A 21,891-nucleotide genomic window follows, 5' to 3' on the forward strand; every position below is an offset into this window, starting at 1 on the left:
TTTTTTTTGTTGTTTTTGGTGGTTGTTTTTTCAGCTTTTTTTTTAAAGAATGCTATTTTGAAGCCCTGAATGCGGCAGGTTGCTGCAGCTGGTGAAACTCAGAGCTATGCCAAATAATGTTTCTGCAGCGATGACTTCCCCAGCTGAAAACCTGGGACTGTTTGGGCTGCAGTGGTACTTCAAGGCCAAGGTGCCAGCTGTGCACCCTGTAAATTAAATCAAAGTGTCCATACTAACATGTCTTAAAGTACAGCTCGCATCTATTGAACGTTCCCAGAATAGACGTACTGCTTTGAAATTGAAGTATATGAATGGGTTTTAAGTATTTATCTGCATTTGTGTGCGCTACTTGAAAGCAGCCTGCATGCATACAGAGGAGAAAAATCAAAATACTCATGTTATGAACGCGAACCAGAGGAGGAACGTACTGTTCGGTTGCAGAAGAGATGACGCACGAGGTCTCTGGCTGGGGTCAGGTTGGGCCCTCTTTTTTGTGTTCCGCTGCAGACCTTAGTGGCTGACAGTTAAATGCCTGCTGCCTTAGAGGAAATGCAGCACACTTGGGATGCAAAGTGTGCGTCTGGGGATTGGTAGTGCTGGGAGGAGAAGCAGGCATCTATGATACATGTATGTCTGTTTTTCAGGTAAAGTATGGGTCCTCTACAAGAACGGATATTAATACTGACCATCTTTAACTTTCTCTTTAAATTGCCATCAATTCAAACTGTTTAACAGAATCATTTACTTAAAGGAGAACTGATATCACTTTCTTTTATACAGGGGCTCGATCATAAGTACCAAAGTTTTCTCAAGTTTTGTGTTATTGCTAACTTTACAGGTGTACCAAAGGAAAAAAAAACATGCTGCAGTAAAACTCAAAATCTTAAGAGTTGTTAAAATGTTTGTATATAGATGAAATTGTACTGTTGTGTTGTTATAAGCTTTTGTTCCAGGAAAAGCTAAAGTAAATGTTGACTGCATGAATATCCAGAGGGGAGGTTTATTTGGGAGTGACGTAATCTCTGCCATCTTGGCATTGTAGCTCTTCCCTCAAAAATCTCGATCCTGAGAATGCTCACAGGAAAGGTTAACAGAAGGGAATTTCACACCGAAGAACATGTGTTTCGGATGAAGAGACATGAAACCCCATTGCCTTACTGTGCTGAGACGAGCCTCAGCCTGGCTGCAGGAGGGTTTCCGAGGCTCAGCTCAGGGCAGAGCCGAAGCTCTGAGCCCCTCTGCAGAGGGGGACGGTGTGGGACTGCTCCCTGGGGAGCCCTGCCCATTGGGGGGCTGTTAAATTGAGGGGGAAAGAATGAATGATTCTCTTGTTAAAGAATGATTGTCTTGTTAACAACAAATGCATTGGTTACTGCTTCAAACTTGCAGTTTCTGATTTAAAATTGTTTATGGTTGTTATGTGCTTAATAACTAAGAAATGAACTAAACTGATTACTTCAAAATCACTTCTTGATGCTAAAAAGTGTGTTTTTTAATGCAGGCAAGAAGACAACAAGACCCTAGTCCTGGATCGAACCTAGGAAGTGGTGATGATCTCAAACTACGTTAATCAACAGCAGCAGGCGTGCCATGGGTCTGCACACATTGCTTCTACTTGGCAAAGGATTTAATAAAAGACCAGAAACTGTGATAACTGGGTATACTTATGGTCTGTTTCCTGACCTGCGGCAGTCAAAATCACCATGAACTGCCATGGTTTGCACTATGTTTATGTTACGATACCTGCATTTCCCATTTTAAGCATGTAGCCAGTGGCAATTTGAAATTTTGTTTTTCTATGCAAACTTATTTTTGTTGGCACTATTTTAGTGAAATGGAAACTTATGCAGCTATAAGAACATTTTTTTCTCAATGTAATAAAAATTGTCACTTAAAAATAGGTCAAGATATTACAGATTAAAAACTTTTTTGTTGTTTTTTTTGTAAACTGCTGGAAGCCAATGCATTCCAAGCTTAATTTTTTTAATATGGGCTTTTGGAGTTTTGATCGTCTTTATTGTGCTCCTGCTTTATTTTAGATATGCATTCTTATCTTTCTTTCAGTTTTCTTTTATTCTTAATTTGTAAGACCTTCTAAAAACTGCTGACATTATTTTTGCATTATTTCCAAGCTTAAACCCAGTGGATCAGTGCTGTTGGAATCAGGTTTCAAACTCCGGGTTTGTAAATGTTACAGTTGCAGTATTCTTTTAACTGCTAACAATCCATTGGTTCCACTTTTTAAATGATAAAATCTTAAAATGTATATTTTCATGCATTAATGCATTCTGCCCCGATATCTTAGATTTTATTCTGTATTAAGTGAGTTTGGGCGGTTGTTATACCCCTGTATATAGTACCTTACTGAAACTCATAGGAAGTCGCAGGCTGGCTTCTGTTTTATTCAGGGATTTTTTTAAATAGTTCTTAAAAAAAAAAAAAAAAAAAGGGATACTGCAACTCTACAATCAGATTCAACAGCGTGTTAAACTGGGAATAAAAGTGATCAGCTGCCAAGGTGATATGTATTAAATCATGTTTAAGATAGCTGCTTTAAGTATATTTTATATCTTATGCTTTTTGTAAAGTTGTGCTGAATGGTGAAAAGTTGAGATGAGGTGGTGCGCAGAAAATTTCATACTGTGCATAGGACACTTCTATCAAATCTTATGCAAATTAAGACTACATTGCAGTAAATATTGCATTTTCTAACAGGGTAAGATTTGGGGTGAGCTGATTTTGTGTGAATTATTTCTGTTTTGTTTGGGGTGGTGGCAAATGGATTTGTTCCAAATTTTTCATTGCGTCCAATATTTGAAGAAAACTGATTGGAAATGTGATGTCATTCATCTGGCATTGTCAAAATTGTGGTGCTTGGTGTACAGCCTGATTAATTAAAATGTCACGTGGATACCTTTTTAATATAAGTGATTTAATCTCAGTGTTTTAAAAATGATTTTGAAGGTCGAAACTATGATAAGAACGTTTTAAATCTTTATGAAATTCTATAATTAAGATAACTACATTCCTCATTAATGGCAAAAGAATCGATGTAAAAGAGGTCTTGCAAAAATGTAAGCAGATGTCCGTGTGAAGGAGAATCTTTGTATGTTAATGATACGAATATTTAACACTCACTTAATCATGTCAGTAACTGTAAACTGTGAGAATGTCATCAAATAGAAATATTTTGATACTTCAATTTAAATGTGATTCACCTAAAAAATAACCTTTTTCACTCCGTGGCCACGTATTCTTGCTCTCCTACCCCCAAAGAAATAATTTTTCTAAAATTTCTGCGATGAGTTATTTTAAGGGATACCTGCACGCATCCCTTGCCTTGGATCTTCTCTGCCATCTGTGTATTTTTGATGGAATAGTCTGAAGATTTATTTTAAAAGGTTTTCCTAACTGTTCAGTGGTTTTAAACCCTAAGTACACAGGAAATTATGCTATCAGATATTAACGTCGCTATCTTTGTGTAAATACTGAACTTTCCCTATCATCATTTAGCATTCTGTTGCTTACGATATCTTAATGCTGGCATTAAGATCACAAGTCCTTACCCTCTGCTGGTTAGTGCAGACTTTTTAAAGTGCATTTTAAGTTATTGATGCAATTTGATATTTTTCATAATTTCTATTTAAACTGAAGTTGCATCATCTTTCTTGAATTCATCTCCTGTAAGAGTTGCCTTAAGCTACAGGATTGCTTTTGCTACTTTTTGTGTTGTATGTTTAACTTTCATAATAAACTTCTGTGTAGTGAAAACAAGTTGCTGTAAAGTCATTTCTGACATCCTGGTAATTCAAGCTGACACGTTACATGTTGGTGGGAGAGGAGCAGGATGCTGGGCGATGCTTCCATCCCACCCCGACCAGGTCTTGATGGCCGTGCTTGAGGCAATAGTGACATCCAGTGGTCACTTGAACCAACCCCAACACACCTTGTCCAGCGTTAATTCAACCCACAGGGTTGTGCACATAAAGAGCATCGTTCATCTTCACATTTTCATAACAGCCATTAAACCTTTATAGTTGTACTCTTTGGACGTGGAGGCAAACCAAAAGGTAGTTTGCATGTTGAAATTGGGGAAATGAGGAAATGTGGTGAAGCGCTGTGGGGAAGATACGGATGTTACGTGCTACACCTGAAAGCCTCTTCTGAGGCTGCTGAAATTTTAGATGGTGTAACTTAAAGCAGCTAGTGTTGACTGATAATGCTGCTAATGTACTGAAATCATGTACGGGGGTTTGTTGTTTTTTAGTAACCAGACCTGAAGACTGCTTTAGAAGTGTTTCCATGCAAAAGGGCCAAGTATGATCTTAATTTGTGCTTCTAAAAGCTGATTCTGGGTGGATCTGAGTAGTGCCTAATGTCCGTTGCCTGTGGTTCTTCAGAAGATACTCTGTAGTTTGGAAGGGTGGCAGCTCTGAAAACAAAACCAGCTGCCAGGCAGTGTTACTTTGTCTTCCTGAAGCTTCCAATTGCTGCTCTGACAGGAAGAGTGCGCAGTAGCGTAGTTCACAATGCATCTTTAAAGAGCCGTTTGTAAAGCCGTTAGATAACCTGGCCGTTTACCTGCAAGTTCATGAAATGATCCACTTTTCTGTCCAGGGTACATCATGAGTGGATGGCTACTTTATTCCTAAAGCCTTTACTTGTGTGGAGGCACGTGAAGGGCAGAGGTGGTTTGTCCCCTTCTTTCTCTCACCATGAGCTTGCTTCACAGTTGCCCTGAATAGCAGAGGGAATCTGAACAGCGTCTGGCATGAGGCACCTACAGCCAGAGGGGTTTTTTAAGCCATTGCCATCTTTTCCCTGGAGATGTCTGTGCTCGGTTTGGGAGTGAAGCCCCTGGAAACACTGGAGCTTCTTGGAATGGAGAAGGATGCCTGTGACCTGCAAGGCAACCAGAGCAAGTGAAGTCTGGTAACTTTTCCCTTTTTTATTTTTTTTAACCTCTTGCAGTTACGTGGCTTCTTCCTCACCTAAGAGAATCCATAAAGTTAACTGTTTAGCCCATTTTACATTAGGTTTTCAAAACCTGAATGAAGGTTTCCTGGTCTCTTTAATGACATGACAACTATCAGCTGTCCTGGACTGGGCTCTCAGTCCCCCATTTTCTAGCAGGCAATGACAAAACTGAGACTGCTGGTGAAAACAGCAGCTTTTCTGTTCCTGCAGGTTTGTGGTGGTTTGTCTATTAAGAAGCCTTGGTTAGGTAAGGGCTGGAGGTTAAGGTAAAGGAGACTTGGTTACAGAGAAGTCAAAATGTCATGGCTTGACAGGATCTTGACAAGACTGTCATCTTTCTTTGCCCACCATAAGTTCAGGCCACCACTTTACTACAGATGCATTTAGGAATCCGTCCTGTCTGCACCAAAATAGGACTGATTTATTTAAAGTACGTTAGTTTGTTAGTGCATTTCCAATGCAAATGAGTGAATTACAAAAGTGGCTTCGAGGATGAGAATTACAGCAAGAAGTTACAGCAGAGTTGTACATTTGCATAGGCAACATTTCTCATAACTCATTTGCCTTGCATCCTGTCTGCATGCTGCAACAACATGTAAATCCCGGTGCATGCATATTCATCAGCTGCTGCACCGCTCACAGCTGCTTAGGCTCACAGTTTAAGTAACTTTATTAAACATCTTAGTTACAGATTGAGATAAGTGAGTTTCCAGAATTGCCTCAGGCTCATTTCTTAAAGCTCACGAGTGGAAAAAAAAAACAACGCAAAGAAGCCGTGTGCTAAGTTGGTCACTGCTGTGATCTCCCAGTAGGCGGCCGTGGAAAACCCAGACACCTGCGAGAAGGGAAGAAGCTGAAAACGGGAATGTTTCTTGTTCAGTCTAGTCCACAGCTTGTCAAAGCTGGTGACGCTTCTGCTAAATCTTTGCTGGTGCCCCTAACTGTCCTGGTTAGTGACTGTGCTCTCCAGTCTGTTAGACCTGATGGTGCTGTCTTAGGGGAAAGTGGGTTTCTGCTGTTCCATAGGCACCAATTTCCTGTGTTTCACAGAAACTGGTCACTTAAGCCACTTTCCTCCTTTTCCCCTCACTCTTGCGGAACAGGTAATGACTTTTCTCCCTCTCTTGTGGGTTCTAACCACATTTCTTAGCTTTTTCTCTGCTACCGTTCCACTGAGTTAGCTTGAGAAAAGAAAAATGTTGCAGAGCTGGAGAAAAGCTTTTACTAGAAGCTCCTCTCTCTTTTCCATCTGTCAGGGGCTGGTCTGCTGAAAGAGGCTGTCCCTGTGGACCTTGCCTCCTCGTCTCCTTGCACTGTTCCAGCTACAACTCCTCTGTTTTTGCTGTTCACACCATGCAAAAGTCCAGCAAAGTGTAGGCCTGGGGAAGCAAGTGGCACAGAACAACTTTCAGGCTGCAAGTTGGACTGCTTGTGGCCTTCGTAGCTACTGATATACAAATACTGCTGCAGCACGTAGCTGGGGTGATGCTCCGGTGACTGCTGGGGTGTTTTGGGGCTTTGGCCCTTGGTGGCAGTGACACAGATGATGGCTCCTCACACTGTGCTCCTTGGGGAGGTCTCAGCCTTGAGCTGAGGTTAACGTGGGAGGAAGCAAGGCGGCTCAGGGCAGAGGCCTTGCAAGGGTGGATTGAATGCAGAGGCTGGCGGCCGGGCTGCCCTTTGGCCTCTCCAGGAAGGGAAGTGGGATGGTGGCCCAGCACCTCAGGTGAGAAGAGAAAGTGGCGGGCGGGCCCACAGCCGCTCCTTCCCAACGCGGTCTAGCTCTGTGCCTTTCACGGGCCCAGCCCAGCGGGCAGTGCTGTTTCCCTTCGCTTTGGGTTGGTCAAAATGGTCGTGGCCTTGGCTTGAGGAAAAGAGGGAGCACGTGGCTCTGAGGGCTCGTAATTAGCACAGTTTAACGCACCCTGTTTGTGGACGCCTGTGCTGTGCCTGCTTTTCTGTCACAGACATCTCCCAAGCCGCCATTTGGCAAGTGGAGGAAATTAACAGGCAGAGGGCTGTTGGGTGGATGTCTGGGACCGGCTGTGGCAAAAAGGAGAGCAGGCAGAGGAACACCAGGCCAGCAACGGGTCTGGGTGCGCAGCAGTGAATTTGTTCTAGCCTATGGATTTTGGAAGCAGGAGGGATACCCCTCCTGTAGCAAGGATTTTGGTACCGAACCAACCCGCGTCCTGCCTAAGCTCTCTATGGGACCTGCCTGCTTCCTCTGTCTTTGGCTGCAGATTAGGATCTCGAGTTCCTGTCCTCGTCTTCTTGCTGCTGCAGAGTTGAGCCCTGTGAAGTGTGTGTCTCCGTCTCTTTGCAGAGCTATGTTGAGATCTTGTTTGTAATCGTGGAAAAATGCTTCCAGGATCTTTCTGCAAAGGGAAATAGACATGGGTGAATATCTTCTCCTCATGGAGGTGCACAGGGTTGACAAAGCCCTGCTTGTTCGAAGGGTTGTAGCATATAGTGGGAGTCATGGGGCAGGGGGAGCAGGCAGCGAAGCCTCACTGGTCCTCACAGTGAATCTTTTTGTTTGCTTGTGTCTTTATGGTCATAATTCTTGAGTGTGCCCTGCTATAGAGGGCTTTCAACCTGCAGTAAGTCCATGCTCCCATCCATACTTGGGGAGCATGATCTCTGCCATCCCATGGAAACCCATGGGCCTGTCATTGAGCTCCTCCTGCTTCATGTGTAAAATGTGCCTGAAGCTCACATAATTCAGCTTTGCTCATTTAGGAACGTGTTGTCAAGACTTATTGCTGGGTTTCCTCACTTGATTATCATTTTAACTCAAATGTGTGACACCCAAGTTAGTATTTCACACAATTTTGGCACTACAGGCTACGTTTTCTTGGCAGTTGAGCAGGAAAGGTCATCCTCAGCTTGATGGACATCTGCAGGTTTCCTTCCTTATCATTTGGACTTGGCAGCTGGACTTTGTAGCTCCCTTCCAACTGAACTACTCTATTTATTCATTGTGCTTTCTTCCACAGTATTTGTAGATGCCTCTTCTAAAATCCTGCCCATGCTGATGTTGAAACTGTGCTCCCAAACAAGGGCCTTGTTTTTTTTCAGCTGGGGGAATCAGTAAAGACCTTCACAGGGATGAGGGGACTGCAGTAAGGAGGTGTTGCTGCTATCCACCTGCCCTAGCTCGGGCGGATTTGGGTTCTGGTTTTAGGACCAGAGTCTCTCATGTGTGTCTTCATGGAATTGCCTGGGTGGGGGTGACACCATGAAGCCCTGGTGGCTGTAAGCTCGGGGAGTAGCATGACAGTTGGCAGGGGGAACACTGAATTGCTGTCAGGTTGCGAGCAAAGCCACAGGGGTGACTAACTTCTGTCTCATCAGAAGACGGTTCTTCAGAAACAAGCGGGTCCATCCAGAAACACCAGACTAACCATCACCTCTGCGGCGGGACGGCTGCCGAGCATCTTGGTTCCCAGAATGAGGTGTCACTTACCCAGAAAGGGCCCGGAGGTCCCCTCCCACCCCATCGCCTGCTCTGCAGCACCCTGCACCGCTCTGGTGGCCCCTGCAATGGGGCACAGCTGCCACAAAGCTGCTGGGGAGCCTGTGCTCCTGCACCCCACAAGAAGGGGAGGACGTTCGGGGTGGCTCAGCCCTTCATGGGGGCCAGCCGCAAGCTGCAGTTCCAGGTCACTTGCTCCTCACCACCTTCCTGAGCATCCTTTGTCCCTCTTGGCCACCTGCTTGGTCCAAAGCCACTGGTGTTACCGAGGAGCCCCTGGGACCCCTTGTCCCCGTCTTGCTGGGGCGTGTGCTCCCACACCGAGGACAGATCCTCTTTTTGGTTCTGCTTTCAGTTCTGCTCTGCAGAGTGCCGCTGGCTTGTGGCCACCGGGATGCGGTCTCAGTGGGCCCGTGGGGCGCGTGACTCCCTCAAACCACCCATCCCCATGAAGGTGCATCCGTCACACACTTCTTCAGACCTTTGCGGCGTTTTGCCATCTGTGTCTGTCCGGGCAGGACGAGGCTGCATGATCATGTTGTGCTCCTGCCCTGGCTGGGGTGAGCATCCCAGGACTTGGCCTCCAGCACAACTGAGTGCTGAAGAAACCCCCAGTTTCAGGGTTAGCTCGGCAAAACTGATGATAACAGTGTTGGATGGGCTGAGGTTTTGCAGCACCTTGCTCCGTCCTGGGCTGGAAGGAGCTTCTTGTTCTCCTCAGGTGGGCATGGACCCACATTTAAAACCATTGCCTTGCCCAGGAAGGAAGATAGAACATTTCCTTCCTTGCACTGTCCCACCGGCCACAGCATCATGCCAAATAACGTGGGAAGAACCAAATTATCACCTCAAAATGTCAGAACCTGCAGTAGCATTGCAATGTGCTGCACCCTGCGTTGCCCGCGAGGCTGAGCCGCTTCTGGGATAAAAGAGAAGCAGGACATATCTGGTCCTAATGAAGCCAGAACCAATTTATATCTCACCCTGTGTGAATCACGGATTCAAATACATCCGGAGGGGATGAGGGCTGTGAAATGCACGGAGTCGTGTGGGCAAGGATGGGGAGAGCCCAGGTTTGGGGAGTGATGCTGGTGGCCACCAAGGTCCCTGATGCAGCCAAACTCGTCGGCCCCTGCCCACCTCAGGAGGGTTCCCGGGTGATAGAAAACCTCCTGCGCTCAGTGCCAAGACGGGAAAACCACAGCCAGGGGTCCCGGGGAGGGTCAGCAGACGCTGCTTTGAAACGTTTCGAGCTGTAAAAGCAAAGTTTTTCAGCAGGAAATGCACCTTAAAAAATAAAAATATTAAAAAAAAAAAAGAAAATATGGAGCTCTATGACAGAAATCTTTCTCTCAGCCCAAATGCCACTGCCACCTTTGGGGGCTGGTTTCCAAAGCGTTTTGCTGGGCAGCTGCAGAGAAGCTCTCCTTGCAGAAATGATTTGCGTTATCACATCTCATCAGGAGAGGGCAGCTCGCCTTCACCACCAGCATCGCTCGCATGAAGCGAACAATCCCCGGTGAGCTTTTGGTCCCTCCTGGTACCCTCGGTGTTACTTTCCCCTTCCGTGGGGTCACAAACCCAGTGTGGTGATGGGCAGCCTGATGCTGGGAAAGGCAGCGGTGAGGGCGAAGTGGCCTAGGTTTTTGGTCTGGCTGTGGGTTCCTGTTGTTGGTGACCATTTTTATTTTTATTGGATCCAGCCGTGGCTCGGGGCAGGACCGGTGGAGGTGCCCACATCTCGCAGCATCACCGCGCTGGTGGCCTCGTTGCTCCTTTCTTCCTGAATGAGTCACGCACGAGCTCGTCTTGCTAACCTGCCTTGTGCTACTTACTAATTTCTACCTAAGCCTTTGTTCCCCACCCTTTTGTGTTTCGACCGGAAAAACGAGATTTGGGGTTGGTGGTTTTTATTTTTTGTTCTTGTTTTTCCCTGGGTTTACCAGCACAGTGTCATTTGGGGCTCGTGTTTTGGGCCTGGCGCTGTGTGGGGAGAGCTCGGCAGTGCCTAGCCCCAGCCCCTGCTCGGGGGTCGGAGCATTAATTTGGGAAAAAGTGAGAAATTGGCAAATAACAGCAGTCTTTCATTACAAATTTCTGACATATTTCCCTTGGAGGTTATTGCATCGGCTGTGTGGGCAACAAGAAATCAGCGGGGGTTTGTGCTATATGAGAAACAATAATTTTTTGGCCGTACCAAAATAAATTCTTCAATAAATCCTCACCCCAGTATTGATCAGCACAGTCCCATTTAATTACGTGGGACGTTTTTTTCGGATAGAAAACCACTCCTCTGGCCAAAAAGGTGAGCAAGCAGCTCCGCTTACACCTATCTCAAAAAATCCCAGAGAAAACGCTCATCGTTTTAATTCCTGCCCATTGTGGAACACGAACGAGGTTTTCCTGCTGGGTGCAGGCCCTGCTGGCACTCGGGTGGATGTTTTTTTCCAGGGCAGAGGTCTTGCACTCACTTCCCCGCTGCATGAAAGCATCTTTTCTTCCCTGGTGGAAAACTCCGGGATTAAGGGCTGCCTCAGGCCCTGGCGGTCCCAGCCGGCATGAGGTCGGTGGACACGTGGGATCACAGGTATGTTTTTCAAGGAAGTTCTTTTTTTATTATTATCATTTATGTATTTAAAGATGTGCCCTTGCTTTGAGGAGCTCCGTTCGTGGTGTGCCAGCCTCTGAGCAGAAGGGGAAGGCGGACTGGTGCTAGGCCACGCAGCCTGTCCTGCTCCACAAACACGGCGTCCGTGGTCCGCAGCGCCCAGTGGGGCTGTGCTGTCCCCTACCCTCCATGTTCCCTCCATCCATGTCCCCTACCCTCCATGTCCTCTACCCTCCACACCCTCAGCTATCCACGTCCCCTACCCTCCACATCCCCTACCCTTAATGTCCCCTGTCCTCCACATCCCCTGTCCTCCACGTCCTCTGTCCTCCACGTCCCCTGCCCTCTGTGTCCCCTGCCCTCTGTGTCCCCTGCCCTCTGTGTCCCCTACCCTCTGTGTCCCCTACCCTCCATTCCCCTTGGCCTCCATGTTCCCCTACCCACTGTGTTCCCCACCCTCCACATCCCCTACTCTTCACGTCCTCTGTCCCCCACGTCCTCTGCCCTCCACGTCCCCTACCCTCCATGCTCCCTGCCCTCCATGTCCCCTGTCCTCCATGTCCTTTGCCCTCAACATCCCCTACCCTTCACGTCCCCTGCCCTCCACATCCCTTGCCCTCCATGTCCCCTACCCCGCGTCCCCTACCCTCCACGTCCCTGGTCCTCCATGTTCCCCTACCTCCATGTCCCTTACACTCCATGTCCCCTGCCCTTCCTGTCCCCTGGTCTCTGTGTCTCCTGCTCTCTGTGTCCCCTACCCTCCATGTCCCCTCCCCTCCACGTCCTCTATCCCCCAGCGTCCCCTATCCCTGTGTCCCCCCCCCGACCAGGCCGCGCCGAGGCGGGTCTCGAACCCGCGCCTCCCCCCTCCCCCCCGCCTCCCCCCTCCCCTCAGCGAAGGGGCGGGGCTCCTTTTAGCCCCTCCCCCTCCCTCCCTCCCCTCCCCTCGGGCCCCTCCCCCGGCGCGGCCTCGCCTGACGGCCGCCGCCCGGCGCTTTTTCAGCAGCCGCAAGTGAGGTGAGCGGCGGCCCCGCGGCGCGGGGGGGGGGCGGCCTTCCCCCCCCCCTTTACCCGTTCATCCTCCGCCCACCCCCGGTGCTGTGGGACCGGGCGGCTCCCCACAGCCCCGGGGGGGCGTAGAGGGAGGGGGGGAGGTTGGTTTTTTGGAGGGGTGGGGGCGGTTGCTATGGTGATAGCGCTGGGGCTGAGGGGGGCCGAGGGGCCCTGAGGGGGTCGGGGGGCCCTGAGGGGGCTCTGAGGGGGTTTCCGGCTTTCTCTCACCCCCTTTTTTCCCTTCCTCGCCTCCCCGCAGGGGTCCGGCGCCGCCGCTGCCCGTGAGCCGGGGCCTCCGCGCCAATGCTGGACCTGGAGGTGGTGCCCGAGCGCTCCCTGGGCAACGAGCAATGGGAGTTCACCCTCGGTAAGTGCCCCCCGGGGGCTTCGCCCCCCACCCCCCCTTCCCCCCCCCTCCGTCCGTCCCCGGCTAAAACCAGCACCTCACGTTTCTCTCTTGGATTAACTGACCCCCTGAGCTGCTGTGGGGCACCTCTCCGGCTCCGCACGCCGCCCCCTGCTTTGTTTACCAGCTGCCAGGCTTTCCTCCAGCCCTTCACCGTCTTTTGTCTTGCTCTCCTTGGACCAGGCTAACCCGGGCCCCAAAAAGAAGGCAGGGATGTGCCGGCCGCGGGCTGAGTGCCGCCTGCCAGGTGATAGCAGCACTGTGGGAATGCTCAGCCTAAGTGCTGTGCCTCTCTCCAGACCCTAAATACGAGCCGGGTTTCACAATTTCTTTGTGTCGTTGCTGGGTTGCGACATCAGAGCAGGGAACGCAAACTTTTGAGAGGCTTTCTCAGGGTTAGATAATAAGTATTTTCCCTTGCAGCAGCTCTTATTTTTCATCTGCAAGGCTCTTGCCCACCAGCCGATCCTCCCCGTGCTCCAGTGAGGAGGGAGAATTTCCCCCAGCCGATACAAATTTGGCTGGTGCTAGCCCGAGGCACTTGGGCACAGAGCTGGAGCGTCCTCAGGTGACTCGTGCCTTCGGGCGAACTGTGGTAGTCCCTGAAGTTCTCAGAAAACACTGCAGCTGTTGTGTTTTTCAAGGGGTTGTTTGAGGTGCCAGCATGGGGCTCTTTTTGTCAGAACTCTCCATCTTTGTTGCTGGTGTTTGTTAGCGGTAACAGGAGTTTGGCTGAGGTAAACAGGGCTCTGAGCGGCGGCCAGAACTTGAGTTACAGCACTGCTTCTGCTGCTGTTGTCACCTGTGGCAGCAGGGGGACAGGCTTAAAAGAGCAGCACACAGCTTCCATGAACTTCGGTTACACCAAGGGAGCGGTGCTGTGGTGTGGAGCTGCTGATGGGAAACCCGTGGGACACAAAGGGCTGGTTGTGCCTCTGCGGGCTCAGAGCGCGGTGGTTAGGGAGCGTTAGAATGGCTTTGGGGGCTAATTATAGCAGTACCTCGGTCCCACCCTTCTGAAACCTCGTTGATCTCCTCATACCACTGACGTGTTCCCGTGTTCTCTCCGCTCTGCATGACCTTCTGCGATCCCTTAGTGTCTGTGTTACCTGAAAATAAATGTGATCTCAAATTAAATCCCCTGGCAGTGCTCGTGAAGATACGCTGCTGACTCCTCCTCCCCAATTCTCCTTGTTTCTTTTTTTTTTTAAGGATTGTTTTCATTTTCCCAAGCGCCCTCAAAGAAGCCCGTTAACACAATCCCATGGCTAAAATTACATGCTGTGTCTCCGTCTGTGTGTACACACGCATAGATGTGAGAGGGAGGAAACCCGGCTGTAATTCTTGGAGTAAACATAGCCACCACGTGATGCGTCTCATGTATAATTAGCACGACCTGCTGGTGCGGAGCAGGAGGCTGACTAGGCATTGAGACACTTAACTTTGTCCTGCGCGAGTGCTCCTGTCCGAGAGCTGCCTCTGATACCTCTGACCGGGCTGTGGGAGCGGTACCGAGGCTGGAAGCGTTTGTGTAAACGGGCTTCTTGCTGCTCGTGGTGTTCCTTCCACTCAGCGTTTGTTCAGAGCCACTCCTAGCAGCGCTCACGGCAGCCCTCCTGACCTGCTGCTGCCTCTGGCTTCCACTCTTGTACCCACAGTGGAGATGACAGAGGGGAAATGCCAGGAAAATTTTCTACGTGAGTTTTTGGATGCTGTTTCTGGCTCCAGTGTTGACTCACTGTGTGAGCAGAGCGCTAAAAAATTTGAGTGAGGCTGAGTTTTGTGTTCAGTTTGGTACCTGGGTCACTGCTCCTCTCAGGCCACATTCCTGCCTTTTTAAAAGCGAACAATTAAATACTGATTTTGCAGTGCCTATAGCTGTGTTATTAGCGTTAGAGACGTGTAATTTCTCAGGCACACTTCTATTTCTCTTTCTTTCTAGACTTTCTTTGCCTACAAAGATTCACTTCCCTTTGTTTGGGCATTATGACTTGCTGACGTTTGCATTTTCTGGTCATCTTTTTACCATCTGGATTCGCTCCTCCTCTCCCTGCCCCTTGAAGCCCCAGAGTCGGAGGGCTGCCCACCTTCAAGCCGTGCTGTTGGCGAGCAGTGTACCTGCAAGGAGTATCTTGTGTCCCCCCCAGCGTTTAGAGAAGGGGAAAGTCTGTGCCAGGAGAGTCCTAGCGCTGAGCTTTGTGTGCTTTATTTGCCGTGGCTTGCTTTGGTTGCCTGTCCGATGCGCTGGAAGCCCTGCGAGCTTCCCAGTTCCACGCTGATGAGCGGGGGAAAAAGAATTCTTTGTTTTCCTCTTTGACTGCAATGGCTGCAGGCTGGGGAGGAAAAAGGGTGTTTGCGTGTCTGTGTGTGAGAAGGGTGGAGAAAAACAGCCTGGTTTCTGTGCTCCCTCCTCGCCTCTCTGCTAAGGGAGGCGAAGGGAGGGTACTGGCTCCTCTGTGTGCAGTTCAGGTTCTGGGACTGCTCCCGGAGAACTTCAATTCCCGTTTGTAGCTCTGCTGAGCAGTTGCATGGCAGAACCCACCTGCTTCCCAGTCAGCGAAAACTGCCTGAAATCAGCCCTTACCCATTTGCCTCCAGCGTGAGAAAGCTGTGAGTAAGAGTCACATGAGCTATCTGTTTGCACACTCACGGCCCCAGGATTGCATCAGTTTACACCGGGCTCCAAACCCCACTCCAGCTTGTGTTCGCTTCTTCTCCCCGCGTGTTTTCATGACACCTTGCCAACCCCCGGCACTTGCCATCAGCATCCAGCTTGCTCGCCGGCTTTGCTGAGCCTTGGGCATTTCTTTTTCAGGAGGTTTAATGGTCATACCCATGCTTGTCTCCCAGAAACCCGGACTTTGAAATGGGCTTTATGCTTTTTGGGGGATGGTAGCTTCTTCTGGGTTAAGAGATGCGTGACTCTTGCAGCAGCTCCTTTGATCTTAGCTTCTTGCTGTTCCTGATGTTTCTGTTCCATTTTGAAAATATTATCTAGTACATAACTGTCTTCTCCAAACGCACTCCAGGATTCAGCTGCCTAGACTACAAGGCAACTGCTATTTCCTGGATAATAGGAAACAGTGCTGCTTTGTCGTGTCCCTCTGTGCGTTTAAATTTTGTTGCCGGTATTAAAATAATCAGTGTTCTTCTTGAATTTGTCATTTTCTGGTGTAAAACTTCCAGTCACAAAATTGCCTTTCACGTTAGCCCATGCTCTTGGAAAAAACTTTACCAAAACCATTTCTATATGGTATTTACAAACCAAACCGTGGTAGTTCTTATCTGTAAAACTCTGCTTTGCAAAATTAGATTTTGTAATTGCAGAAAAGCTGCAGTGTACAGGCAACAGGCATGTAACTTAGTGCTACACAGGAAAAAAATGGTTCTCGTCTTATGCTGGTGTTGCATTAAAGCAGTACCAGTGGTGAGCTAGGGGTGTGTGATTTCTATTTGAAGAGAGAGTTTTCTTTTTTTAGTAGATAATGGCTAACAAGTACTTTGTAACAGCATGCACAGACTGCTTAAAGGACGTAGCTGGTATCTCTAAATCGAAATACCTGAGCTGTTACCTAAATAAAAGTGCGGGTCCTGCGGTCAATTTTTCTATTTGAGGCAATTTTCTTAAAGCTTAAGAACCAGAAGTAGAGAAGAAAGGGGCAAGGAGTGCGAATAAAGTGTTAGATAACTAAATCACAATTGACTTGCAGGAATTAGGAAGGAATAAAACCTCAAAATGATGAGCTCGTGCTCAAATGTGGCATTTTTAACGAGAATCCCGGGACCCGATGGTGTTTCATTTGGAAGGACAGCCAAGGTTTGAAGCGAGGTGCAGGGGGAGGTGGCGCCGTGCGGAGCCATCGCGCCTGCTGCAGGTTCAGCTGTCCTGCTGCACTTCCAAAATTTATTGCTGTAGAGAGAGACACTGTAAAAATAGCCCTGGAAATGGTGTCGGTGTGAATGGTGACATTGGGTACTGTGGCTGAACCAGGTGTAGTGTGTTTAACTGAATTTGCTTTGTCAGATCTGCTGCCTGCTTTGTTAGGGATGGTGTGTGTTGAAGGAACTGGAAACTAAGGAGACAAAGTCCCTTCCTCGGCACTCCTCTGGCTGCACCAGTAGCTGCGAATATTCCAGTGTTTTCTTCTTCCACGGTTCAATTTTCTTTCAGTGTTTTCAGTCTTCCTCATGCAGCTACTCAGTAGCTTGTCAAGCGGACTGAAGGATGTGTGCTAAAACGCAGCCAGGAGCCTGCAGGCTGCTCGCAGGAACACCCATCAGCTCTTGTGGAGCTCAGTCCAGGCTGCTGTGTCACTCACTGGATTGTCAAAGCAGAGAATTTTGCACGTGGTGTGTAGAAAGATACGTGCTCTTGTCCGCCTAACCTTTGCCGTTTAATTTTGTGGCTAGAGGTACTCTTCTTTCTTTCGTGCCTGACAAGCTGGTGGGTAAATAATGACTTTTCTATTCCAGAAAACAGGTTTGTGCCGATACCGTGAGTCAGGTAGGCTTGTTTGTCGATTGCATACCTGGATGTTGTAACGTACTGTTTGCTGACGATGACTTTTTATCTCATCTGCAACCTTTCTGTCCAAAAATGCTGTTACCCCATCTCTGAGCTGGAGAAATCCTCTGTTTTTGCTTACAGGAATGCCCTTGGCTCAGGCTGTAGCAATTCTTCAGAAACACTGTCGCATTATCAAGAATGTCCAGGTTCTCTACAGTGAGCAGGTGAGTAATGAGTGGGCTGCCCACGTCTCTTACCTCTTTGTGCCCCAGAATTAGGGCATAACGGGGCATACTGACACCATGTCACGTCAACATGCATATTCCATGCATTGCTGAACTGTTCAGTCTTATAACAGCTTCAAATCAAGCTTAATCTCAGCACAGTGCCAAGATTTAACAGATACCACTTTGTAGATGTGGTGGTTGAGCAGTATTGGTTTTACTTTATCAAAGGAAATGTTCTGCTGGATAATTCTAGTCTTTTTTTTTTTTTCCATTGTCATCTAGTGTGGCAGCACTTAAAAGTACCCAACCACTCGTTACTTTTCACTCTCATGTTTGGTTTGGGCGTGATGAAGCCCCTGAAAACGCCTCCATGCTTCTCTGGATCTGCAGTTCTGCCTGCAGAAAGGGAATGTGGTCATTTAAACCAGCAAGATGTTTTAATTGTTGTTCATAATTAAACAGTCATTAGTTCCTAATATGCTTGACTTCCATCGAAAAGGGGGCTGGAGGTGAAACCGTTCTGCTAGACCAAAAAAAAAATGGTTTGTATGCCCCCCTTTGCTTTGAAGAAAGTGTAAGGGGAGAGGAGATGGGGGCTGCGGAGGTTTGTGGCTCTCCAGATGTGTGTTGTGTGAAATGCGCGTTAATCAGGAGATTTTATGCATGTGCTGTAGATCTCTGCATCAGGGAAAAGGCGAAGGCTGCCAACAGTTCATTTTATATCAGGAGTACTGATTGGGGCCTCATGCATTTGCAGTGAGTGCTGAATGACTAAGGAGCAAGCTCAGCTCTGGTGGTTTGCTGCTGGATACATATCTGATGTAATTAGATGAGTTATCCTTTTTTGTTTCAGATTATGGAGATTTCTGGCTTTCATGCTGACAGAATATTTACTTTGCACTTTGAAAACTTAGCTCCTCGTATATAAGGCATGGGGGCATCCATTTGGCAGCGAATGCATTCCTTGTTTTTTTTGTATGCTGTGAAGGTTTTCTGTTTTTTCTTCCTACAGTGCATTCCAGAATTATTTTGAGGTTTGTTTAACTAAACGATGAGATTCCCTTTCCTCTCAGTTTTGTAGAATCAGATCAGCAGCCCTGTGCTAGGAAGCGTGGTGGGCTTGCACGTCTCATGCAAGACCTTTTATGTCCAAAGGACCTTTTATGTCCAAAAGCTGTGTTGTGCTTGACCATATATACTAAATTTTCACTGTATCTGCAGATTTTTTTATAGGTTTTGCTCCCCAAACTGTAATCATTTTTTAATATCCGTATATTTTTTGGAGCCAGTGCCTGATATTGGTGCAGTTTTTTCCACCTGCCATTCCAAACGTGCAGCTGAGTGGCTGTCCCCTTGCCCTTGTGCAGGACATCGTGCACTTCTTCTGCAGCTGGGCACCGAGACCTGCTGGGGCAGTGCTTAGGAGATTCAGAGCTTTAAACAAACTTCACCTAGCACAGCTTTTATCCGCCTAAGCTATACCTGAACAGCCTTCATCTCTTTCCTCTCTGAAATAATGTCTTTGAGCTCAGTGATCAAATGTTACTTCAAGTTGTGGCATCTAATTTCTGATCCTGGAACTCCAGCAGCAAGTATTTCCTTTCAAAAATTTATATGACAATTAAATGCAATTAGATCTGCCCACAGCTCTCCTTTTAACTTGACACAAATGGGATGCCCAAACGGTGCCAAAAACATCTCGATGAACACTTTTCTGTGACTAAAGAATTTTAACTCCTTTTCGATCGGTTTAGGTGGGGTGCTTAACTGCCTTTTCCCCAACCTCTTCCTCTGGGTTTGTGTGGGGGGGGGGGTGTAGTGATGAGGGTTCTTCCTGCAGCTTCTTGTGTGTTAGGAGTGTGACTGCACGTTTGACCTGCTTCCTCTAGGAAGGCCTTTCCCATAGCTTCCTGACATCTCTCTTCATACCTGAGGGTTTGTTTTGTACATCAAAAGTCACGTGAGCTAAATTTGTGCCCTTGAATCTTCTCTTTTGTTAAGGAAGAAGATATGCCAGTGTAGAATAGAAGCTATTGTCTAAAATAATTATCAAGCTCTTCCTCGGATGTATTTTTTCTCATCCACTCAAAAGTACTTGTAATGCTCTTATTAGTTTTGGAATAACCTTATAAAAATTGTGCTTAGGAACCAGTGAGATACACAGAGCACATCCAATATCAGAAAAGCCATGTTGGTTTATTTTAAATGTAATCCTGCACTTGTTTTGTTTGTTGCTATATCTATAGTCTTTCTAAATTAGTTTTATGAGGGATTTAAAAAAAAAATGGTCAGAATCGACATTAGACCTTCTTTCTCAGGCTCATGGCTATATGAAGCCATGCTGCTTCAATTCTAGGCTGTATCATAAAAAGGTTTGCCAGCAGTAGTGAAGTATTGGTGCCACAGTGCGAGGCAACTGAAGCTGCTTCAAGGAAAGCTGCTGGAGGGACCAAGGGGAATGGGAAATCTGCACTGCGTGAGATTGGAAGCTCTCTGGCTCCTTTGGACCTAGCAATGTGACATCTAGGATCTGGTTACTTCCCCATCTGGAAGGGATGGGAGAGGCACATGAGAATGTATGAAAAGTATCCAGGCTGGGTGACAGTGCTGACATGAGACCGAAGAGAAAATTAGGGATGAACATTAGCATTCTGGTAGTCAAAACACAGGCCTCCTCCCAGAAGGGCAGGGGAGTAGCAGCTTTAAGATAGCTTATGCTTAATTCATAAAAAGGGCTGTGCCGTGTGGCTGCTCACACTAGAAGCCTGAATGTGCCCGAGATGTCCCGTTCTGGTTTGATTTTCTGCTAAATAATCGCTTGGTGCAGTTCTGGGGCAGGAGTGCTGTCACCTGCCTGTCATTTAGCCTCTTTCCTCCTCCTCAGAGGCAGTTGGGGAGGGCAGAGCTTTTTAAAGCAGGTGTTTTAGATGGTAGACGATCAGATAGCTAAATGGGGACCAACTGGCTGTGTGTGCATGGCTTGGACCAGCCCAGGAGCGAGCAGCTTCCAGAGCTCCGCAGCAGACGGAGGTGGTGCAGAGCCTATCCAGACACCGTGAAGCCAGCGGAATGTCTCCTATTGACTCCAGCAGACTGCAAATTAAGCCTTGAGTTATTATGATTCACAGTAACTAAGGAAACCAAAATTCACAACATGAGAGTCTGAAGCCTTCCTTTTCAGGCCTGAGAAAGGCGGTGACACTCCTGGTTTCTGAAGTGGAGAGCCCTCTCACCGTCGTTCTCTCGAGTGTTTTCATAGTTCTGATGCGAGGCTTTGTGAGACGGGCTGTTATTTCGTGTGCCAAGGCTGCAGCAGCTTCTCCCTGCGTGATGTCTCTGTGTGATGCTAAACTTGGAACGTTAACTTCCAAGATTTTCTTTTTCCCCCAACTTAAACTAACAGGCAGCTGCCCTGTTGGGAGCTCTTGCAAGGTGCAGATCCTATTTCTTGTAAGACAAGAGATTGAGGGGTTTGGCCAAATGTATTTGTGTTATGCTTATTGAACAAGCAGTTGTTTTCTGAGGCATTTTATGCAATGATATGTATCTTAACGAAGAAGCCTTAAAATACAAAGCCTAACAGCTTTTTTTTGTTTTACAGTCACCTCTTAGCCATGACCTCATCCTTAACCTGACTCAGGATGGAATCAAACTGCTGTTTGATGCTTTCAATCAGAGACTTAAGGTAATAAAGCATCCTTCCTGTAAAGAAAGCAGTGCAGAACAAAGCCCTAGGATATATTGACACTTAAAGTAGCGTAAATAATTATGTGGCCCTTTTACACCTTTAATGCGCCATATTTAGTGCTATTGTGTGATAACGAACTGCATGTTTTGGTTTGTGGGTTAAATCTTGGTTTATAGGATTAAGACAATGTTCTACAGGGGACTGTAAGGAGACAACAGCCCAGCGTGATCTCACTTGTCCATCGGGTCTCAAGTTGCAGCAAAAGCCAGGAAAGGCCATTACTATAGTTAAGCCTGAGATTTGAAATCAGATCATGAGTTAATGCAAACTAGATAGCGTTTTTTTTCCAAGTTCTTCCTTTATTTGTGCTGCCATTTTGTTTTTCAGAGTAAACTTCTTATTCTTAGTTTTCAGTTGTTAAATGCACAGAACGATTGTGTGGCTGTGAGTGCCTCATTTCTCTCAGCAGGCCAAATTCTGGCCTGTTGTGAGCAGCCTCCAGTTTGTTCTGGATTATTTTTTATCTCTGTGATCAGAGTCCTCAGCCCAGCAATTCTACATTGGTGCTTTTAGGTGGCTGGGTGTTGCTGTGCCTCTCTAGGATGCTCTGTGTAGTTAAGATGCAAAATAAAGGGCAGGCTGGTTGCTAACCTCCCATTGCATTTATGTTCTCCAAAAATCTGTTTTGAAAATGATGTAAAATGAGTTGCTGTGAGCCTTCAGAGCCCAAATCAGTAGGAAATTTTAAAAAGCTTTCCTAACTGCAGCGTTTAAAAAGTGACTTCTTAGCGTGATGGTCAAAAATTCAGACTTCTGGCAAGCGACCAGCTGCGTTGAGCAGGGTTCCCACGTGGTGTGCATAACCTGCTCCGTGCCCAGGGACAGATGGGGGTAATTGTGTGAGAGTGCAGCGCTCTCGCTGCCAAGCTATTTGACGTTTGAAAGCA

At 47.5% G+C, this 21,891-nt stretch overlaps 2 protein-coding genes across 7 annotated transcripts in view; both read left to right on the top strand.

Annotated features, from left to right (window-relative positions):
* CBFB (core-binding factor subunit beta) overlaps nucleotides 1-3,774 on the top strand; it is a 42,447-nt gene extending 38,673 nt beyond the window's left edge. For all 3 annotated transcript variants that reach the window (XM_080551901.1, XM_080551903.1, XM_080551902.1), the window contains one exon: nucleotides 1,502-3,774. In XM_080551901.1, coding sequence (XP_080408027.1) covers nucleotides 1,502-1,570 — 69 coding nt within the window. In that variant the 3' untranslated portion in view covers nucleotides 1,571-3,774. The remainder of the gene's footprint in view (nucleotides 1-1,501) is intronic.
* A 6,081-nt stretch (nucleotides 3,775-9,855) lies between these two features.
* The window catches only part of PHAF1 (phagophore assembly factor 1), a 37,230-nt gene continuing 25,194 nt past the window's right edge, over nucleotides 9,856-21,891 (top strand). The window contains exons 1-4 of one of the 4 annotated variants that reach the window (XM_080551888.1): nucleotides 9,856-11,042; nucleotides 12,376-12,483; nucleotides 17,171-17,253; nucleotides 20,858-20,941. In XM_080551888.1, the coding sequence (XP_080408014.1) occupies nucleotides 12,420-12,483; nucleotides 17,171-17,253; nucleotides 20,858-20,941 (231 nt within the window). In that variant the 5' untranslated portion in view covers nucleotides 9,856-11,042; nucleotides 12,376-12,419. Of the gene's footprint in view, nucleotides 11,043-12,010; nucleotides 12,218-12,244; nucleotides 12,484-17,170; nucleotides 17,254-20,857; nucleotides 20,942-21,891 lie in introns of those variants that run through there. The other 3 variants (XM_080551886.1, XM_080551887.1, XM_080551889.1) reach the window with 3 other exon arrangements.

This window comes from Anser brachyrhynchus, assembly GCF_964034855.1.
Source record: "Anser brachyrhynchus genome assembly, chromosome: 12".
Classification (NCBI taxonomy): Eukaryota; Metazoa; Chordata; class Aves; order Anseriformes; family Anatidae; genus Anser; species Anser brachyrhynchus.